At 37.3% G+C, this 22,826-nt stretch overlaps 2 protein-coding genes across 2 annotated transcripts in view; both read right to left on the bottom strand.

The window, feature by feature from the left end:
• Positions 1-1,508: 1,508 nt before the first annotated feature.
• LOC139119446 (ADP-ribosyl cyclase/cyclic ADP-ribose hydrolase-like) lies at positions 1,509-10,714 on the bottom strand. Its single transcript, XM_070683262.1, has 7 exons — positions 10,339-10,714; positions 7,644-7,773; positions 6,574-6,807; positions 5,747-5,826; positions 5,149-5,241; positions 4,584-4,670; positions 1,509-4,306 (listed from the first exon to the last, which is right to left on the bottom strand). Exons 1-7 carry the CDS (start codon positions 10,503-10,505, stop codon positions 4,150-4,152), a joined length of 948 nt encoding a protein of 315 aa, XP_070539363.1. The 5' UTR covers positions 10,506-10,714; the 3' UTR covers positions 1,509-4,149.
• A 6,979-nt stretch (positions 10,715-17,693) lies between these two features.
• The window catches only part of LOC139118309 (NADP-dependent (R)-specific alcohol dehydrogenase-like), a 31,062-nt gene continuing 25,929 nt past the window's right edge, over positions 17,694-22,826 (bottom strand). Inside the window, exon 6 of the mRNA XM_070681566.1 lies at positions 17,694-17,861. Within this exon, the coding sequence (XP_070537667.1) occupies positions 17,755-17,861 (107 nt within the window). The 3' untranslated portion in view covers positions 17,694-17,754. The remainder of the gene's footprint in view (positions 17,862-22,826) is intronic.

The raw sequence follows: 22,826 nt of genomic DNA, 5'->3' as shown, positions 1-22,826 counted from the left end.
AGTGGACATATGATGACCTTAAAGGCCTGTGTAATTTAGAGACAGGGAGATAAGAGAAAAAAGTTGAGTGATATTATTCTAAAGGAAAAAGTGCATGAAACAGTGTCATTATGGCTTTGACGGGACCATCGGAGTCGACAATATGTCCAATATTTTTTTATTGTTCATCTTCAAAAGTCTGAAAATACATAGGTTAACCTGCGACGCAATGCTTTGTCTACAATAATACATTGTTATTTATATGAATTCTTGTGAGGACTGAAAGTAGGTTATCAATAATAGGCTGTGCTAGCAAGTAGGACACTGAACAATTCGCCATTTTTTCGGTCAACAAGAAGATGTAGTTTACAAACAGAACAAAGAACTCGAAAATATAAGTTACAGCTAAAGGAGCTTTACAGCAGTAGGCATATGTAATTCAATTAAAGTTGAGTCTCATGAACGGGACTGATAACCAGTTGTCGTTACACATTTCTGATATTCTTATTCGCTAAGTTCGATTTGGAAAAAATTTAGGGGTGACCCTTGATGAAACTTTGTCATTGGACGTACATATCGAAACTTTGTGTAAGAAATTTAGTATGCGTATAGGTCTTTTACGTAGATTGCGATCATATATCCCCTATGAGCATAGTATGGTATTATATTTTGGACTGTTCCAGAGCGCTTTTGACTATTGCTGCATAATATGGGGTAATGCAACAGAAAAAAAATTGATAAAGTTTTCATTCTCCAGAAACGAGCATTACGTATACTTTTTGAACTTCCCTTTGATTTTCCATCACAAGATTTATTTTCATCTCTTAATATTATGTCAATTAGACAGCGTATTTTTTACTTTACGGCAATTTTAATGTTTAAATGTATGAATGGAATTTGTCCTCAATATTTATCCAGCTTATTTACTCTCAACAGTTACTGATGTTCATGACCATAATACACGGTCTGCATATCGCCAGGCTGGTCAATGTACGTTTCACTTCCGAGGGTCTAATAAAGTATAGAATGCTTTACCCACAGATATCAAACATAGTACTAGTATGTATACCTTCAAATGTAACTTTAAAAAGATTATATCAGAATGAATATTCTCCTGTAGTTTCTCCCTTCTTGTACGTATTTCTGTGATGTTTAGTTATTCATTTTTTTCTGAATGAACCCGATGAAAATTACTGTAAAGTAACTCGGCCACTCAATAAAAGCGCCAATAAATGTTAAATGAATGTAAAAATAGCAGATAAATAACAATTTCAGAGATTCTTCGAGGCTTATAATGCTAATAACGAGCTTCCCATTGATTTTGATGTGAAAACTGCTTACGTCTGTATCCTATAAAATTCTCCTTGGTGTCAAACGAAGATTCATATTAGGACTTTAGTTCTGGAAGTTTAATTACATAGGCAATTAGAACACTGAAGAAACGCTAAAGGTTACACTCCAATTTCGAATCTTGACGTTATCTGAATTCAGCTTCTTTTGCGATATGCAATAATAATTATATAATATTTGATTTGATTTGAATTGATTTATTTAGCACTTTAAAAAACATACAATACAAAAACGAAAAAAGACAAACACGAAAGTGCTGGGATAACACAGAAAAGTTATAACCTTATTTCCACTATAGTCCCACGAAAAACAATTCACAAACAAACAAGTGTGAAAACAATTAATAAAAAAAATCATTTTTCTCGCGTTGATTCATATTGCTTCATAAAAATACTTCTTTAACTTTCTTTTAAACAGAGAATTTGAAGTAATACTCTGTATATTTCTTGGAACTTTGTTCCATTCAACACTAGCTGTACATAAAAAACTATTCTGATAAAACCGAGCCCCACCTGGAATAAAAATAGAATGTGGTCCTGATCTAGTACTATATGTACACGAGGGTTAAAAACAAAATTATCTGACAAACATTTAGGTGCTAATCCTAATCTAACTCTATGAACATGAATGAGTTTTAGATATGCGACTCTGTGGTTAACAGGTAATCATCCCAACGAGCAGATTCAATGTGTGCTGTCGTTGGCATATCAAGTACAAACCGTATGACTTTAATTTGGGAAATTTGAAGTTTTTGTTTCCTTTTTAGAGTCGAGGCACTGAACCAGTAAGACTCTTGGATAACCAAAATGGCATTGAATTAAACGGCTAGGCAACAGTTTCCTCGTATGAAAATCTAAAAATTTCTTATTACGATACAAAAATTTAAGACAAGAGCATGTCTTTTTAATAACGTTAGATGCTACTTTTCACCAGACTAGGATGTTGGCATCCCCACTCAAAACCTGCATTTCCAAACACTGTTTTAATTTTCGATTTGAACCAAACAGAATGGATTCTGTTTTATCGATATGAAGAGATAATTTATTATCAATTAGCCATTCATTGAGATACCCTAATTCCTTACGGAGTTTGTTTGAATATGTTAAGCATTGCTGCAAGACACAAGAAGAGCTGAATCATCAGCATATAATATATGAGCAATTTGCATGACACTGTTTATTGCATATCATTTACATATATTGAAAAAGGAAAGGCTCAAAAATAGAGCCTTGTGGGACTCCACAATCAACTGGGTTATTATTAGAAGAGTATCGTTCACGTTCACGGCCTGAGTTCTACCAGACAGATATGACTTGAACTCTAGTACCACACTGACTCATTATTCATGCTACATGCATCAATCTTTTCCAACAGTATTACATGGTCAACCGTATCAAAAGCTTTCTGAAGATCTATCAAACCATGCCTGTTAGCTCCCATTTATCCATATTTGACCTAATATAGTCAGTAAGGTGGATCAGTCAGGTTTCCGTAGAAAACCCAGGCCATAAACCAGATTGAAATTTATACAAAATGTCAAACTTCTGAAGATATTGTTCAAATTGATTGTAAACTACTCTTTCTAAAACTTTGGAGACCACACTCAAAATTGAGACTGGACGATAATTTCCTTCAAAGGTCTTATCTCCTTTTTTTGTGAAGAGGTATCACTCTAGCACGTTTAAGTTCAGATGGCACTTCTCCATGGTGAATAGACAGTTTTATAATGCGTGTAAGTGAAGCACAGATTTGTTTAGCTTCATCGATTACAAATCGATCGGGAAGGCCATCTAAACATAACATTGACGTCAACGAAACCAACGGACACATGGAAATGTACCTAGGATTGAAATAACCACCAGTTCTTGAGTACAAAGTGATCAATAAAGTTATCGTATTTTAAAATATGGAATGACCAAATGAGGTTGATCCAGGAGATAATCTAACAATTACACAAATTATGGGATGACCTCAATTTTTGAACGCGAGAATGATCAAATGTTAGCGGCAAACGCCATAAAACACGGTGACAGGTACCCCGTACAAACAGCTCTATTTTATTTCATGATTGCTCATGCACTACAATAAAATAGCTACGCAGCATTCTGCGTAAAAGGAAGTTAAAACATGCATTGAATCAAAGTGCAATTTTTAATCAGGAGAGCTGACAACAATGTTCGAATAATTTCATTCAATTCAATTTTTTGCTCCTTTTATTCTCACAGTATTATACAGAGGAATACATAAAGTACAAAGAGACATGAATGAAAAGAATTTAACTATGTTTTGTCGAGTACAAAATAAATCGATGCCGCAAAATAGAGTCGATGTAATATAGAAATTGTAATTTTATGACAAGCACCAATATTTCGCAAGCTACGAAATACACTATTTAGTGATAACTCGTTGCTTACATAAAATACAGAAATTTGTATCATGTGCATCGCTACGTCACTTTTGTTGGTGGTTTTACGCCACACATGATGTTATCTTGTCACGCCCACAGTATTCATTTTTTGATTTTGGTCAAGACTATTGTGACCCAGACAACATTGGAGATTCACAACTAGTGTTAAGAGATCTTGGTAGAAACAATCGTGTCCTACTATACCTTAAAATGACGTTGGCCGGAAAGTGTTTCCTTGGCAACGTCTGTTCTATGAACTGTCATCAAGTATTATATACCGAACACATAGGGTAGTTTTTAATTAAGATCAAGGTTGAAAGCTCGAGAATGTAACAGGAGTCGGGCATTCAATAAGGAAATAAAAACGCGTTTTGACGACATAAATTGATAAAAGAAATTTTCTGACGTAATTACTAATTTACAGGCCTGAATAAAGCAATCCAAATGGCGAGAGCGAGGCTCAGTGCACGCAGCGTAACAGTAGCTGTGATTGGCTGACCCGTGCTTGTACTTAAACCAACGCAATCCTCGTGCTTGAAGTTGTCGATACATAGCATGTGAAGAACATCCCTTGGGTAGAGAGACAGAGAGACAGACAGAGAGAGAGAGAGAGAGAGAGAGGAGAGAGAGAGAGAGAGAGAGAGAGAGAGAGAGAGAGAGAGAGAGAGAGAGAGAGAGAGAGAGAGACAGAGAGACACACAGAGAGACAGAAAGAGAGTTAATACAACCTTAATACGTATAATGATTCATAATCGTATTGGAGGTTGACATATAATCTAACCCTACAGTTTTAAAACTCGATGTCACCGTGACAAAAATTCAGCAACCAAACGGAAACTTTTCATACCTTGGGTTTTCATCACAGTCGTAAGGTATTTCCTTCTCGTCAAGAATTCGTTTCAGTTCCATGATGGAGTCAGAAGAACATGTATCTCTGGATTTGGAAAGAAGATGTGATGTCAAACAGGAAACATAAAAGGGAAAACAATGGATAATTTCAAGAACTCGTCACTCTATTAGAGGTGACGTATTGACTGTCTTTTAACATTTGCAATTCAAGTTTTCACAGTTAATTGTTTAAATGTATAACACTTGTATGGGGTTTTTAACTTTGTTGCATATAAGGCATCCTTTTTGAAATGTAGCAGAAGGGCTACGGATCCATTAGCAGTTTATTCTTGTGCAGTATACATGACATTTTAGCCTGGGTACCACTCTTGAACATTTTATAACTTCTGTATATAACGGTTTCTAGACAGGGACCACGGATGTGGATACATTCTGTTTGGAAATATACGGACTTCTTTATGGAGTTCATTGAATAGGTAAAAATCTTATTAAGAGACTTCCATACGCAAAGCAACGACTTATTTGTAATTCTTCAACGCAAGTCAGAATGTTGAACTACTTACCCTGGATCTTCTTCCAACATCGTAATAAGTGTTATTTGAAAGAAACTCACGGCTTCCTTGGTGATAGTTTTTAATTCAAATTCAGTAAAAAAGCTGCAAATATTGTATGTAGAATAAAAAAACAAACAGAAAAGAGACACTGAGTAGATAAATTATCATAGTTTACTGTGCATTCTTTTAATTCAAGAAATATCACAAAAGTATTGCCTCGATCGCAAGGGTCGAAATGAAGGGCGCCCTCAGTTTTCATCAACGTCTAAACGTACGTTTCTTTGCCCGTTTCCTTGTTGTATCCAGTACAAGTGCGTGGCTTTGTCGCACCTTGGACTCTGATGTTTACTGAAACCCTACTTCATTAAGTATAACAACAAAAAGAAAACAATCAATGCCTTGAATTAAGAAAGTCATTCGGCAAATTGAAGTGTGATTTCGACTTCCAATCTCGAGTTCCCGTTATGAACTCTGCAAGTCTAAAAAATCAGCACAGAAGTTTGGAAAGTTATTCGGTCGATTAAGAAAATGGTCTTCCACTGCCATTGTGACTGCAAGTTCAATATTCCAGAAACAAAGGAATAAACGTAAATACAACGTTCCCTACCTGTCATCGAGGTGGAAAGCACCTCCTGGACGATTACTGTTCATAAATATTCGTGAGATCCCTCTCGCGTTTTCAGCAAACTTTGATGAGCAGAGAAGAAAATATGATGTAAAACTATTAGCAAACACGGCCGAGTGAAGCAAAGTTTACAATTTAAAGAGTTCGTGCACAGAAGTGAAAAGCTGTATGAAACATAACTAGCGATACAGCTAGTACTCAGAGAATCTAACTGACATCTCACTGTACTATGATAAAATATTCTACGCAAAAATCCATCGTTTTGAGTTAAAGTTTGTCGATGGCGGGAGGTACTGTATTACAGCGGTACAATCGGATTTCGCATCTGTTTATCTCCCTTTCGATTTATCTAAAGAGAATTTAATCGAACATCAGTTTAAATCAAACGTATAGGACATAAATATCTGCAGTTATCGACAAATAGACCAAGTTGAAGACGGTTTCGTCCGGGGGGATTCCAATAGAAAAAAGGTTTCACGGGTGTGATGTGCCGCCCGAATTGGTCACTTTTCACGAAAAATTACCGAAACATGGGTCGATTGTTCATCCAAAACACCCTAGACATTGATTGATAACATAGCAAATGTCCCTTTACCTTCACATGCAACAGAATAAAGATGCAAATTCCCTAGCAATCATGGGAAGGCGTTTCGACTCAGGTGGCACACACCAATATGAAAATATCAAGAGTACCCCGGGGGATTTCCTAAATTACGTTCTGTACATTTTATACACGATGTTATGACAAAGTATATTACTTTATATGTATAATGGTTTGCGGTCAGAATAACAATGACGTCATAACTTACATAGGTTGATGCGCTTGCCCAGAAAGCATCGATACTCCCTAAACCAAAACCGCATTCACCTTCACCGGGACACACTGTCATGTTCATACCGGATGGATCGGTTGTCGAACCACAAAAGAATAGATAGTTGATCATGTAGCCTGGTAAGGTAGTGTCCAACACTGTACTTCGTCTACCACGAAAAGCGTACTCTGTAATTGTATCGTATATATCCCAACCATCCCAGAACAAGGCCTATAATGGGAACAATATGAAGATTATTTATTTATTTATTTATTTATTTATTTATTCAATTAGTTTGTTAATTAATTAATTAGTTATTTAGTTAGTTAGTCTTTTAGTTCGTTAGTTCGTTCGTTAGTTAGTTAGTTACTTATTACACAGCCCATTTTGGTTTCGCGCACCCAGTCTTTGCTGAGTCATCATGGCAAAAAATTGACTAAAATAAAAAGGAAAATGAAAAAACGAACGTATTGCTCATATGGGTATATCTATTTTGGACTAAAGTATACATACTCTTACAACGTTAGAATACCAATTTAACGATAAATGAGTCAGCAAACATAGAATGAGCAAAACTCAGAATTGATGTTCTATTTGCTTTTTTCCTTTGTTTATTTACAATCCAGTTTTATTCAAATGGTTATTGAATCGAATATATGTTCGTTAGGTTTACTATGTGTATGCTTATTTGCTTGTTTGTTCACTAGTTGGATTCATAGACTTTGTATATATATATATATATATATATATATATATATATATATATATATATATATATATATATATAATTATATATATATATATATGTATATGTATATGTGTGTGTGTGTGTGTGTGTGTGTGTGTGTGTGTATGTGTATGTGTACCTGACGCACATGTAATATCTACCTGCTATATGTCTGTTTCACGTTGTCGGTATAGAGCAAGCAAAGTGCCCGCTGTCGGTTGTGAGTATCTCTGGCATAGCGTATGAGCAAATGCTAACAATCGCAGGGCAAAATAAAGTAAAGACGAACCACGAAATTTCAATTTTGATCTCTTGACGTCGAGTTAATTATAGTTCTTACCGAGTCTGCACGAAAGTCGTGACCTGCCGCTGTTATGAATTCATCATAATCATCCATGATGACGTCACAAGGTTCACGATATGCAAACGTCTTGTAAAAGAGTTCCCATAATTCTGTGCAGTTCCTATCCCTGGGGATAAAGAAGAGTTCTTACATCGAGATAAAAACTGGAATAGCAGTCATACTTATTGGTCCAAATTACAGAACCCTTTGTAAATGAGGCTATGTTGGCAACTCTGTGATTTTCAACGGCTACGGCAAAGAATATTGAAACTTGAAATTAATTGTACATATCTCACTCCTTGGTTTTGGCTAATATATGGTTGCGGTTGTCTTGATAGGCAGGTCATTATTATCTCAACTTGGCCTTGAACTGTTGAAAATTCATAGAGGGGCAAGCGCTTGATTCTGCTCAGACTGTCAGAACACTTTTGGACAGCTAATCCATTCGATCTTGGAAATACATATAACAATATCATGAACTTATACAGATATCATGAAAAAACGGGAAATTATTTCGTTAACTCAAGTAACCCAAACACATAGTTTCTGTTGCTCACAAGATTTCATCTTTGTCCTGCTGCAGCCTTTTTTATTTTAAATGTTTTATGAAAAAGGGTCTAAATTTCACAAATACCTACGGCAGTAAAATACCGACAGCCGTAAGTTTGGAACTAGTTGTCCTATGTTCAAGTTAAGGACGACAGATTCCTTTCACAGTGTCTACGAATGCCACATCTGGATCCAATAACTGCAGCTAAGGCTGCGTTCACAAAAAAATACAGTTAGGGGGCTGGAGGAATTCAGGGGGGTTCGGAAATTGGGGGGGGGGATAGTACAGGGGATCTTGAAAGTTTTGCTCTGCCATAGGGGAGCTGAAAATGTTTTGGTTCCCTGTTTTACGTTTCCAAGATTTAATGGGTAATTCAATGAAAATATAATAACATTTTAACGTCATTCAGTTGTTCTTATGTTAGTAATAATAAATCAAGATCTAGAACCATTTGGTCGCATTTATGAATTTCCGTATAAAACAAACAAGGGCCTACTACCGGGGCAGAAGCTGCAACTGTTGATATTTTTTTCAACCTTTCTATGCAAATACAGTTATATATGAATATTGAGTGATAATTGAATTCGAGTCCAGACTGAAAGCCATTTGTCAATGACACAAAATAGGGGTACATATTTACAGGCTGTGTTGGCAAGCTGAATACTGGACATGCTGTAGGGATTAGAACAAGAACGCGTTGTATAAACTTGAACAAAAAATGTCAAAATACAAAGTTAATACAACTACTGACCTGCTACTGCCAACGGGCAGTGTAACTGTCACTGCATATCAGCAGTGACAGAGATAGCTCTGACTCTGACTGTAGTTGAAGAAGAGTTTGGGTCATGTGACGCTCATTGCCACACGACAGTGAAACATAATTGTACACAAGATCAGACCAGAAAGCAATACATGGAAGACCAGGAGACTTGAAAGTTATCAGGGATTTTTTAATTCTGGCATATGAGAATAATCATATATTAAAGAAAAAAGGTGGGGGTCACCATGCTTGATTTACTAAATTTTCAAATTCTATCCTAAAATAACAAAAAAGTAAAACTTTGTACAGTAAAGACTCTAATCTAAATGAAAAGAATGTGTGACTCAATAGAATTATTTTAATTTTACCGAATTTACCATTATTACACCAAATATTTCAGTGATTAAAACGTTTATTTGATGCAATATTTTCACCTTTCAGTATTGTCAATTTTGTAAAACTTATAAGTAGCCAGGAATTCATAATTTGCATACTCTCTCATGTTCGTCATTTTGTGTGCTCTTCAGCAGGTGCCATTGGCCTGGCCAGATCGAGTTGGATTAACTCAAGTCGGCTTTGACTGATAAATCAAAAAGTGTACTGGTGTGTTTAAAAATGAATCAATTTAAGAATTTGCCTTAGGAATGTGGCTTAGCAAACTGCTAATAACAGGTATATAGTGATGAACATCTGCGAGCAGAACTGCCAATACGTTTTTTTCTTTGCGCGCATCCCTAATAAATATGTGGCTATATGATAAATTGGGGAACTTGAAAATTTTTGATCATATAGAGGAACTTGAATTTTTAGGGTATTGAGGGAGATCTGAAAAAATAAGATTTGAATCTCTATTCCTCCAGCCCACCCCTACCGTTATTTGTGAACGCAACCTAACTGGTCAGTCTGTAGTGAAATACAATTTATCTCGCTGTTTTTCTTATCTTTTTCTGTGTGACTCGCTCTACCATTCAGTGGAAAGATTTTGTCTATTCTTAGTGTGTCATTAGGTAATGACTAACCACCAACCGCCTCATCTGATCACTCTATGCGTTAAGGTAGTATTCGTAACTCCATAGTGCTACATGAAACGGAAATTGTCATATTATTTATGAACCAGGATCTGTATCACAAATGACATAACAAATTTCATTTCCGCCTCGCCAATGGGTGTGAAATTCATGAGTCGATAACACAACATGTCGACATACTAGTATACTGATATATATATATTTGTTATTCCTTGGCTATGCTTGGTCTCGTGATGTCATTCTACATCTATTTACATTTACATGGCAACCTTGTGAGCTGAGGTCAAGTCTAAATCGTACGTGTACCAATGATGAAACACAGCGATTGTAGGTTTAAACACTTCGTCCACTTACTTCAGGGTCTCTGTGTCAACCAAGGGATTGACGTAACCTTTCTTGAAGTCTTCACACCTTCCGATGACGATGTCTTTAATTTCAGGCGGTGTGCCTTCACCGGTGAAGAAGCTTGCACAAAGACTTACACAGCATACGGACACCAGAAACATGAAGTATGAACCCATGACTGGCGACAAGGTATCTGTTCCTGTTTCATAAGTGAGGCCCGAGACATATATACCGGTCACAGTGATTGGTGTTTGCGGTCCTATAAGGTCCGCTTACGGGTCACTGATTGGCTTGGCCATTTCTCTTAGGTCTCATTATCATGTGTAGTGAATACCTCACAGCCACTCAGTGTGGTTGGCTGCATTATATATGTCCTTGTGTTAGTCTCGTTCAGTGTTGTGTTGGCTGCCCGTGTCCTTATGTACTTCCTGGAAACCGTTGCAGTAACCAGTCATTCCTGATATCAGCACCTGTTCGGCCATGACGCGAAGACAAAGACAAAGGCCCCAAATCCACTAAGAAACATGAAGCAATTATCAACGTGGTGGTTTTATTTCACACTGCACGTTTGATATTCAGAGATTCCACCTTTTTATTGTAATATTATGATGTGATCGGTAGCACACATAATCTTCCTCGCGTGATGACATCTTGTACGATGGGGAAAGAAGTCTGGTGCGAACAAATTGCACAAGTGTAATAAAGCAGTTTCAGGCACGTGAAGTATATGACTCTATATCACTAGCAGCTTCCCCGCGGACAAAGTGGTCAAACAAGGTAATAACCACCCCCACCACCGCACCACCACCGCCACACACTCTTCGTACTGTGTATAAACGCCCTCTAGCGACGTAAATCAAAGAAACCTGTGCTGGAGAAGACGTTGCGTTGGCGAAGAGGCGGTTTATAGGTTGATATGCGTAAACGACAGGAATGTATACTTGACGACGAAATACAAACATTTGGGAATGTAGTCAGTTTAGTATCTAGACATAAACGTCAAACATTTCATCACCTCGTGGAATCTGCGTCTTAGGCCATTTGAAATATTATTGGAAAATACAAAATACAAAATGTATTGAGGTAGGCCTGTTTCAGACTGCATGTACTAAAAGCTATTTCATTAAATGTTTGTACCCATCCTTGATTACGCATCAGATTTTTTGCAAAAAGAATTTATGAACAGTATTTACAAAGTCAGATATAAGTTATAACAGACTTTTTGATTCGGGAAAACTTCCCTAGGATTGGTCAAAAGCTGTCATTATCACTCTCGACAATTACAAAGAGGGAGCTACTGATTGCCCAGAAAGCTACAGAGGTAAATGTATATCCGTGTTAAAGCGCAGTGGTCGTCGCGCTGCGCGTGCGCGATTTTATGTTGTTGGTAAACATAAATGTTTGTAAACATAAGTCTTCTCAACTTCAATCGGAGTGAGATGGGAGCACAATCACATCAAACACGTTTCCTATACCGACTATATCGAAGAAAGTGCTTACGTAGCAGCTAAGAACGCCGCCTACCCGTCATTCATCAATGATATCACAAGATACAAGATCAAGACCATAACTGAAGCTCTGGCAGATGATGTGATGACCATAGAAACGTGGGAATATAAAGAGAATTCACAGAAATTAAATTTTGTGATGAAAAGAATAACAAAGAGATATGCCATTGTAGTTTTGTTTACTACAATTCTTTCACATCAAATCTGTAACTACGATGTACGACATTTTCGTAGTTAACATCAAGTCTTTCGAAATTCATTGTCATCTGGAAATATTATGATTCTGACACGCTAAGTGATATGTCACTTCAAGCGGAATGGAAATGCAATTCAACCCTATGAAGGCTTTTGGTACTATTCTGCTAGTGTCTTGCTCCCATTCTAAACCTGACCCCTTTGTAATAATCAATGAAGCAGCTGACAGTTCAGATTTTCATTTGACGCACTGTGTAATACTCAAAAGAATGATTTGATGAAATTATTTAAATCACAAGCGGTGCAGAAACTTAGGATGACTTTGACATTAGCTCTACAGTCTGTTATGAACTTTCATTACATAAGAAACTTAGTGTGTAATAAAGAAAAACACATTTCCAGTACCACATACTCTACATTCATTACACGCAGGTCAACAGTCTCCTGGGATACTATTAGATGCAGTCATCAAGTATCCGATGGCAAAATTGAGTCAGGGCGTAACTAGCAATTAAAATTTATGTGAACATTTAGCTATACGTAGTCGCTAGATTTGTAAACCCATTCAAACTTGTTTATGCTAGCAGCTTTACCATTTTTTCAGTTATAAAACCAAGTTGCAACGTCTTCTGAGTTTTTAATATGTCAATTGCAAGTTCTTGCTCTATTCCTCTGAGTATGTTGAAATACTAACCTTTTGCTTGTCAAAAATGCATCATCTCTAAAGTTGCAGATAAAATGCGATGCCAATGAGGTGAACATTACATCGGCCTAACTGACAACACATTTAAAGCACGCTATGCAAACCAATGCATGTGCAATGTTTCCGAAGTAAGGCATATGCTAACAGCAAAGAATTATCAAATATTATATTCTGTCTGGCACTTTATCAATTCGAGAAAAATTATTCAATTAGAAATAATCATTGAAATTACAGATAGGTCAGAAACGGAGAGTAGTGACTCCAATGAAAGTGTCATAGTAAGGAATTCTAGAGAATGATGGCAGCAGTGAAACTAACAACTCAGAAAAACACTTTATACTTTTTTAATATGGCGCCTAAAGAATGTTTTATTTCTAACGCTGTAGTTTTGTGCTGAATTTATCCCTAAGTATATTCTAAACACTCCCTTACAATTGACTAAGTAGGCCTATGCCACAGACATGCAATAACCTAGCTTGCGCAGTAGGTCTGTTTATTGACACAAAGGAAAGGATTCGATAAACTAGCGCAGATTAACGAAAAGGGAGCATAGCATGAGGATTCATAACACTGTACGGAACAAATCAACAAAAAACAAAGAAAAATAAATGAATGCAGCCTACCACCGAACACCCGAAATCATGGTGAATGGCATTATTGTTTACGTTTGCACTAACCGCGAAAAGGTGGACGCTACAAGTAAATGCTTACAAGGAACCATCTTTTATAAACACAGAAAGAATTACAGCTTTGTTTAAAGTGTGTTTTAACGGAATGAAGGTGTACATGTGTTTACACCATATCCCATTTTACACACTACAAGTTACGATCATTGAGTCTTTATTTACTTCCATGAACCGATCAACTGAAAAACTGAAGAAAAATAATATATTTCTTAAGGTAGAACGCACCTCGGGGACAGACATTCGGACTCTCAAACTTTTACAATTCTCTTCTGATATACCACATGTGGGGGTTCATTTCAAAGCTCTTAGTGAAAGAAAACTGTTTACCGGCTTAGCTTTTCGAAAATCGAAAATTTTGTTTTTCTCTATAGAGTTAACACAGGGATGGCGGCCATTTTGAATTTCTAATATCGGTAAATCTTGGGTAATTTACGGTGACCCCCTATTTTTATTCTTGATTTTGAAAGAGAATGGTTGAAAGATTCCTTGAGGAAAGTTAGAGCAAAAGTTTAAGTCTTCTACTTTCGAGGTGCATACTACCTTACTGTTAAAGGGTCAAAGATATAATATCATGACCAGAGGACTTTTAATGGAAAAATATTTTATAACGGAAAGTCTGTGGATCCAATATTGAAATCATAATCTTGATTTGTAATCGTTGTCATTACGGTTTGAAAGACAACTGCTGTTGCGGAGAACTACTTCGGCAATAGAAACTACACCCTTATCGATCAAGACATGACTCCAAACCAATGTTTTGTTTTTGTCATGTGATAGGTAAATACCGATACATACCATTTTTGGATTTTAATCGATGATTTCGAAGATAGCGATTTAGAAGTTGAAATTAAAATACTGCCGTCCTGGTAGATGGTTACAGTTTCTCATGTATTGTCGCAATAGTACAACCAATAAACAACCAACATGTTGAAAAAGTCATTGTTTCAAGTGTCTAGATCGGTTCCTTACAAGGATGTCATGTAACGAGAAAGTGTAAGCCACATATACAACAAATGGAAAGCTGTGCATTCTAATGTGCCCTCTCACAGAGTCGAAACCAGCTCCATCCTATGACTGTCATATCATAATGCAGACTGTGTACAGCTTTCTGATTGACAGAGTTCTGACTTTCAAGACTTTATGGTATAGTAGTTTGACTATTAAAGGTGTACAGTCACTTGTAATCTAAATCTGCCCATATATGGTCAAAGGGATGTTCCTTGTATTCAAAATGCCCACGTGAGGGCGCTGTTTTTAAAAAGCGGCCACCCGCTTAAAATCTGTGATTGGTTAGATTTTCTCTTTCCATGGTAACTGTGGCAAAATTGGAACAGGTGACAGTATACCTTTAAGTATGGAACTGAACTTTCTCATGCTGTGAATGTGATACCGATGGCAGTGTATCGCTTGCACTTGTTCCTTGTAAATCCACCAGACAAAGTAAATGGAATGCAAGAATACTGTCAGTCATACCGGACAACCGTCGCACGTTGTCATTCCAGAATGTCGTAGGGAAACAGGATACCTAGTAGCAAAGGGGGAATTTTATTGATGGGTAATTCACCCAAGTAGCTATGAATGGGAATCCAAAATTACCTTTCATAGCATTTTTATCTTCTAATCCACGTGTACTCCCCTAAGTCTTCATTGTAATCATAATAACACATTTTCTTTAAATGCCTTCAAGCTTTGTGAAAAATATTCGTGTTTCTGTGTTGTTCGCTCTTCAATTTATCTTAACAGTATGCTACTGCGACATATATTTTGATCCTTAGAGTAAGTCAGATGAAGAGCCCAAAACACATTTCCTCGTGCATATGACGCCAGAAAAATATAGAAATTGAATTGAATTGTACTGCACCGAGGCATCGATTGGAGATATTCTTGACTAATACTCGGTCAGCGTTTGTCCACCATCAACAATGATCGTCTGCCCTGTACTCGCTCCATCGGACGCTAGGAATGATACTGCACTGCCAATATCTTCAGGTGTACCCAATCTGAAATATATAAAGTTATACCTAAGAAACTTATGTATCAATAGGAGACAATAAGAGATCTGTATCTTATAATAGCAATAACAATCGTTGACAGACGTGGAACAGAAGTTATTCCTATTGGATTACAAGATCGAAATTCCAGGATGCATGCATGCATGCATTCACACACACAAACAAACACACACACACAGACAGACATACAGACATACAGACATACATCATACATACATACATACATACATACATACATACATACTACATACATACATACATACATACATACATACATACATACATACATACATACATACATACATACATACATACATACATACATACATACATACATACATACATACATACATACATACATACATACATACATACATACATACATACATACATACATACATACATACATACATACATACATACATACATACGTACGTACGTACGTACGTACATACGTACGTACGTACGTACGTACGTACGTACATACATACATACATACATACATACATACATACATACATACATACATACATACATACATACATACATACATACATACATACGTACGTACATACATACATACATACATACATACAGAGTTAACTGTTATCTGATCCTTAGCCAGCTCCACTGCAGCCGATCTGCCCCAAATGATGAAAACACTAAATTATTATATATAAAGGGCAAGCTATGTAACTTTGATGATTTATCACTATTTTAAATGTTAAACACAGTTACACTGCTTCTCGCTTTGCTTCCCAAAACATGTTGAAATACACAGTATTACTGTAGAATGCACCTCCGGGACAGGTATTTGAACTCTCAAATTTTCTGATTCTTTTCTGATAAACCACTTGTGGGGGCTCGTTGTGAAGCCCTTGTAGAAAGAATAACTTTCACCGTCTTCAATTAGCTGTTTTTTGAAAATTGAAAAAATTTATTTTTCTCCACATAGTTAACACAGGGATGGCGGCCATTTTGAATTTCAAATATCGGTAATCTTGAGTAATATGTTTCTCTCTTTTGCATGGTGACCCCTGATTTGTATTCTTGATTTTTGAAAGAGAATGGTTGAAAGATTCATTGAGGAAAGTTTGAGCAAAAGTTTAAGTCTTTCACTTTGGAGGTGCGTAAACTCAGTCCTTACATGAATTTTATCGTTATTGTTGGCAGGTCACGATGGTCCAAATTAGAAACTAAATGTAAACAATAACAGCGCAGACGCTGTGTTGACAAGCCGAGTAGTAGATGTCTCAACATGCTTTTGGAAGTCAAAGAAGAATTTACAATTGACATTAAACACAAAACGAGTGAAAAAGGTCATCAAAAGTTATAACTACCAGTACATTATCACTCCTTAGTTCCATCGTCGCCTTCGTAGTTTTTGTTAGGGTGTAACAGGGTTACAAAGTGATGTGCGGGATACAATAGTTCGTTTTCGCAAGACTAGTTTTGAAACGAAGCAGTTGTAAAATGTCCAAATCATGACTCCAAACATGAAACTCTGTTGACCATGCTTTCATATGTCATGGTACCATTGCAAGTAAATTGAGACAAATTGGCCACTGGTAACCATACCCAATAGCATCGTGGAAAGAGTACGTAAACGATGGAAGTGATTGTACTGGGGTATTTAAAGGGTGGTCATTTGATTTATAAAATTCTGGCCTCGTCAACCTGAACTTAATCAATCCTGAGTGCCACAGAAATTAAATCTGATTAGTTGTACTCATTTGCCAAAACGAAACTTTGTACGCTCAAGTTCATTCAAGCAAATCAGTCCTATAGATATATTACGGCCACAGGCACATAAATACTGTCACTACAGTGTAGGCTGCCCTCATAAGTAATTTCTTTGGTTTTACGTCCAATTAAAATTCCATCTTGAACGGTAAGTCGGTAAGGGGTTAGACCACATTATAAATCTAACACAAAATCGACATTCCATTACTTAACACTGTTTTCATACAGTCTGCTCATTTCAAATAACCAAACGGTTACAAGATTGCAATAGGGCCATTGTAAGGTTGCATTTTGTCGTGATGCCAAGGTCATTGCTTTGTTTTTGCAACAGAACACTGTCAGTAATGAAAACTTCTGCTAGAAATATTTTTACTGAAAATTCCAAAAAGCTATGAGCGAGCAGACGCAAAACAAGAATTTATTGTAATTCCTTGCTCTGTAGCCAAGAGATTCAGTACAAAAGTTAAGTGTTAGTCCCTCACAGGTGGAGATATTCGTTGGGATTCCATTTAAAGTTGACTTTCAAGATATACAAAAGAACACAAACAACGTCGGCTGTACCACATAAAACCTAACTGTCAAGACTTTGTTGCTCCGTAGACTCCAAATCCACGACATCCAGTGTGTTCACCAGTTATTGATGACGTAAAAATCAAGCGTGCTCCTCTGTTCGATTTTGCAGACTCTGTCCGTGAAAATTGAAAATTGATGATAACGGTTCAGAAGAAAATCTTGAAATTTTATTCATACTGCTGAAGTTAACAAAAATATTTGCCAGATCTTACAGAATTAAATTTATCAATGCTGGCATTATCATTATCTATGACGAAACGATATCAATAATATCTGAATATCCAGACTTGTGTCCCACCTCGTTCAACGTGAGTAGAGAAAATATATGTCCGTATCTTTGTGGATCTCAGTCTACATAGTACATGTCCGACTGTAACACGCATACCTTTGCGAGTTCGCTATCATGAAAGACTGTAATGCCTTTTGTTCTCTGATCATACTTACAGTATCTTCTATCCCTGATGTGCAGATATACTAACAACTCTTTAAATGTTTGTATAGACTGCCCCTGAAACTCGTAGCACGATCTCACCATCACCTGATAGGGGATATGCTCGTAAATGGCAGTTTTGGTCGCCTGTGCCCCATCTCATCCTCCCAATCCACTCATGTGAGGATGAAAACATGTATCGGAATGTGGTGAGAGGCCATAGTATAGCTCAATGGACCTTCATGAAGATATGCGAATTTTATGGACAAAAACTCAAATTACCTTTCAGGTACGGCAAACAAGCCTTGGTTGCATATATAGTTCCTTTGAGGTTTACATCAATCACTGACGATATGTGTTCTTCCGTCATATCTTCAATATTAGCAGTCGGGAAAATTCCTGTGACGTAACATGCAGAAGTGTATTTAACATTTTCTGAATTGATAAATACTCGATAGTCGAGAATTTGCCATGAATCACAATGGCCGCCTTGATCTTCTGTACACTGTACCTGAATATGGTGCGTATGCTTGTTAATGATATACGAAAGTCGTAAAGTATGTTGTCATATGAAACCTTGAGAAACACGGTGAACGAAAACACAAACAAGCTGTGGAATGGCCCTTACCCGCGTTGCAAACTACTATGTTGATCATTCCAAAACGTTCGTGTGTTTCTTTGGCAACACGATGACAAATTTCAAGGTCGGAGATGTCACCCTGTATGAAGACCGCACTTGGTATATTCTTTGCTGCTTTGGCGCCTGCAGTGAAAAACAACATTGTAACTTTTAATTGCATTCCATTCTTCGTCTGATCCTTTGATTTCCCGAAATGACTTATACCAAATCAACTTTTCGGAATATTAAACACGACGAAGGAGCTTATCTACTTTTCAAAGAACTTAAAGAAGTCATCAATGTAAATATTAAATGTGTCTAATTAGATAGCATAGTTGCCATGAGTTTTACCGGTGCCACAACGCACAGATGTGCTACCGCGCCAAAACCATGAAATTAGTCATGCATTTAACTCCATAGACACTACTTGCTCCTCCTTCACAATTTTCGTGGTTTTATTTTCAGCGTTGATGGTGAAGGTGAAGAGCACGGCGTCATGAATGAGTAAGGCTACGATGAAACTCAGTGAAAAATTGGATACCCAAAAATGGAATGTGTTGTAATAGCCATAGTCTATCTACAAGCTACCATGGAGTTGTGGATGTTAGCATATTCTATCTCTTGTTAATTTTATGTATCGCGTTTGATCCTTTTATTGATACGATATTTGATTCCACGGGCGATATTATCACATCTTATCATTCATGAATATGATTTTAAAAGTCCTGATTACTTGATCACACGCTGTATTTTAATGTTTCTACCCATATACATTTTAGCCCATATCTTTCTAAAAAGACAATGATAGCACTGGACTATATTCCGATGAACGAGTGTGTTTATAGTCTTAGTCTCAGCAATGTAACCACGCTTTCTGTGGTGGCGCTGCAAATAGGGGTAGCACCACGGTAATGATTTGCTAGAATCGTAAACACAATACATGTACTTTAAATTACAATATATTGGGTGTAATCTTGTCCATAGTGAAAGAATGTAATGTAAACAATATATTTTCAGCTTGACATATATTATGATTTGATAAAACTCCCTAGACCTGTACTTTTTGACACGGCAGAACCGCACTGTGACATGAGATGAAATATCAATGCGCCCCTGTTATGTAAAGTCACCGGCGGGAGATGTGTTCACTTTATTATCAGCGCAACCATTGTTTTTTACTATAAAGTGGAGTGCATCACTGCAGATCGTCGTTGGGTTCATTTCGATCGGGCCATGATTTCACTTACTTCATTCATTAGTCTTTTCTACGTACTCAAAAAAGTCGTGTTGTACGTGCATTTAAAGGGCCATTATTTGTAACTTTCGACCATTTTTTACCTCGGAAAATTCCATGTTGGAGGCTCATATTTGTTGCAAAATGTTGTTTTACGAAGAAACAAACATGATTAGTGATGTTATAGCCACATAAAACTGCTAATATTTGTTCAAACGTGTTGCCCTCCGAGCTCGTTTGTTGACGTCTGGCATGCTCAGTGTGCTGGGGAGAACGCAGATATGGTGACGCTGCGATCACGCCAGATGTACAAGTTCACGTTTATTGCGGGATCAAAACAACATTGCGTCGTGGATTGCCAGACATCTGGCTACACAATGTGCTTGGACAATGGACTACGACGTAAGTGCCTGGCATAAGTAATGAATATTTATTTTGAAATTGCTGTAAATGGCTCGCGCAGGTGCAGAAGAATGCCTACGTTGCAATCCGCGTGTCAACAGAGTTTGTATTTCTGTCCGGACAAAAATTGAAATTTTCGTTGTAAAATCACATGTTATTTAGTTGTAGGGCACGTAATGTTTCCGAATAATACGCGATTCTCTGTTATTTGACAGGCTATTCAACATGAGCCAGTGATCATTTCAATCAAAACTAACGGAAAAATCGCAAGAAGATACAGCTAATGGAACTTTAATGAAGTCGTTATATATCGTAATATTCGGTGACTGAACTAGCAATAACCAAACGAATTCAAAGTGATTAAAATTTGAACGTTGTATACAAAATTAGTGAGGTGGCAGTCCTTTCAGTAGGATACGATTCGCAATCACGGAGCTCCAGCAAAACTATTTTGCGTTTATGAGATAGATGACCCATGAACAACATAATTTACAACAGGGACGATAACAGGTTTTACCGGAATATAATCTAGGTGGCTGTGAAGGTGGAAATGAGACCACACCAACTCACCCAAATAGTGGCAGACTTGCCATCGGAAAGGGAGGCAGACCTCAAATCTTTTTGATACTGCTACAGAGGTCATTGACCTTGACGTCAATTCTGCATAAAGGTTTATAATCAGGGTCAGACTACGGCGCGCCAAATGTTTCAAAAATATTTATCGTCATAGAGTAAAAACAAACTGTCTAATTTTCTTTCTAAAAAAGTCTTAAACGTGTATGAATAATAAAGAAAAAGTTCTTTCGTCCATATCATCGCATTTTATTAATGTACCTTTTCATAAAAATAGCATTCATTTGAAAATACGTGTCATTAAATATTTGAATGTGTCTGTACAGATAAAGATGACGTGCAACCGTCTTTCTTGATTGAAATAAAAATTCGATGGAATTACGGAAGAAAATAAACGAGAAAAGTATTATTGCAAAAAAGGGCAGAATGTTATGTAATGCTTAATTGTAAAATATTCTTTAAACCGTAATGAGAAGATAAACTTTTCAAAAATTTGGAATAACACGCTCCCATACTTATTGACGTACACATACACGTGTATTTGATATAAAGGTGCAATGAATGCTGATTATAAGGGAAAAAAAGAAAAAAAAATCAAGCACACACACCAAAAAAAATATTGAAATGATTAAAAACAAAACCACAAATAGTACTTGCACTACTACCAAAAAACAAAACGAACCACCATCAGGTCTGACTAAAAAAGAAAGAGAATCACAATTGAAAAGTCGACCGAGATCGCGCCGGCGTTGAGGCTGTAAAGAAACCAAAACGAGGTCAGCTTGGGAAAAAAACCAAAGCGAGGTTACAAAAAAAAACAAAAAAACGAGGTTACCAAAAAAAAAAAAAAAAAACTCAGTAGAAAAAAAAGAGGCCCGTTCGAGAAAAGAAAACAGAGTGGGATACCCCGCAGAAAAAGCACAACATGAAAATTGAATAATTGTCAACGTCATGATTGTTACAGTTTAATGCCAGAGGGTTATGGATCATCACACTCGGATGTTGGACAAGATATTTGGGGTATTTCAGCGATAACTCTCAGCTTCTAGTCTTCAATATCATCTCATGGACGTCCAAGTTACCGACACGTCCCATTCTATATTAAACAGTTACCAGTTTTGGTTAAAAGTGGACAAAACACTCGTGGTGGTTCGTCGGCTGCCAGCGGTCCCCTCGCTCCAATGTCCACTCGAGGTGGTAAGCCAGCGGCCGGCGGTCCCGTCGCTAGTACAGTAGGCCTACACGCCGGCAACCAGCGATCCCCTCGCTGTAAAGTGTAGGGCCGCCTCTCCCAAACCATAGACAGTCTGTGCCCAAACCCAAACAAAATGATGGCTTGCCGCTAGACCACGATTACGTTTGGTTTGATACACAGCGGCCGCCGTGTGGGTATGCATAGTAAAATTGCATACCACCATGGATGTTTACATCCATGATACCACGCAGCGCTCTAGTTCTGCATGGCAGGGCTGTGTGTTACCGGCGTGACACGGCCTCCCGTATAACGCCGGTAACACACAGCCCTGCCATGCAGAGCTAGCAGCGGCCGCTATGTATCGAACCACACACGTATCCCGTGGGTTTAGCCTCTGAACGGAGTGTGGCAAAGGCAAAAATACTCGGGCTGAAACACTCCGTTTAAATTCGAGGCAACGTTTAGTTTTCACTAGTAGGGCCTACATGTAGAACGCGAACTCGCCCGACTTGACAAACACTGATCAAGCAGCCGCTATTTCTCTGTATACTGTAGCTCTGGGTGAGTTACCGGATACGGCCAGGCCGTATAACACCGGCGTTATACGGCCAGGCCGTATAACGC

The sequence above is a fragment of the Ptychodera flava genome, chromosome 19 (assembly GCF_041260155.1).
Source record: "Ptychodera flava strain L36383 chromosome 19, AS_Pfla_20210202, whole genome shotgun sequence".
Classification (NCBI taxonomy): domain Eukaryota; kingdom Metazoa; phylum Hemichordata; class Enteropneusta; family Ptychoderidae; genus Ptychodera; species Ptychodera flava.
Note: the sequence above shows the minus strand (reverse complement) of the source record. Positions and strands in the feature narration are given on the sequence as shown.

What these genes read in the sequence shown, in the direction of transcription:
- LOC139119446 (XM_070683262.1), bottom strand. Translation starts at nt 10,505, where the DNA reads ATGGGTTCATACTTCATGTTTCTGGTGTCCGTATGCTGTGTAAGTCTT. An exon ending in ACGACTTTCGTGCAGACTCG is followed by an intron (nt 6,808 to 7,643) that starts GTAAGAACTATA and finishes TTCCCATTATAG; the next exon opens with GCCTTGTTCTGGGATGGTTG. An exon ending in ATGTTGGAAGAAGATCCAGG is followed by an intron (nt 4,671 to 5,148) that starts GTAAGTAGTTCA and finishes TTCCAAATCCAG; the next exon opens with AGATACATGTTCTTCTGACT.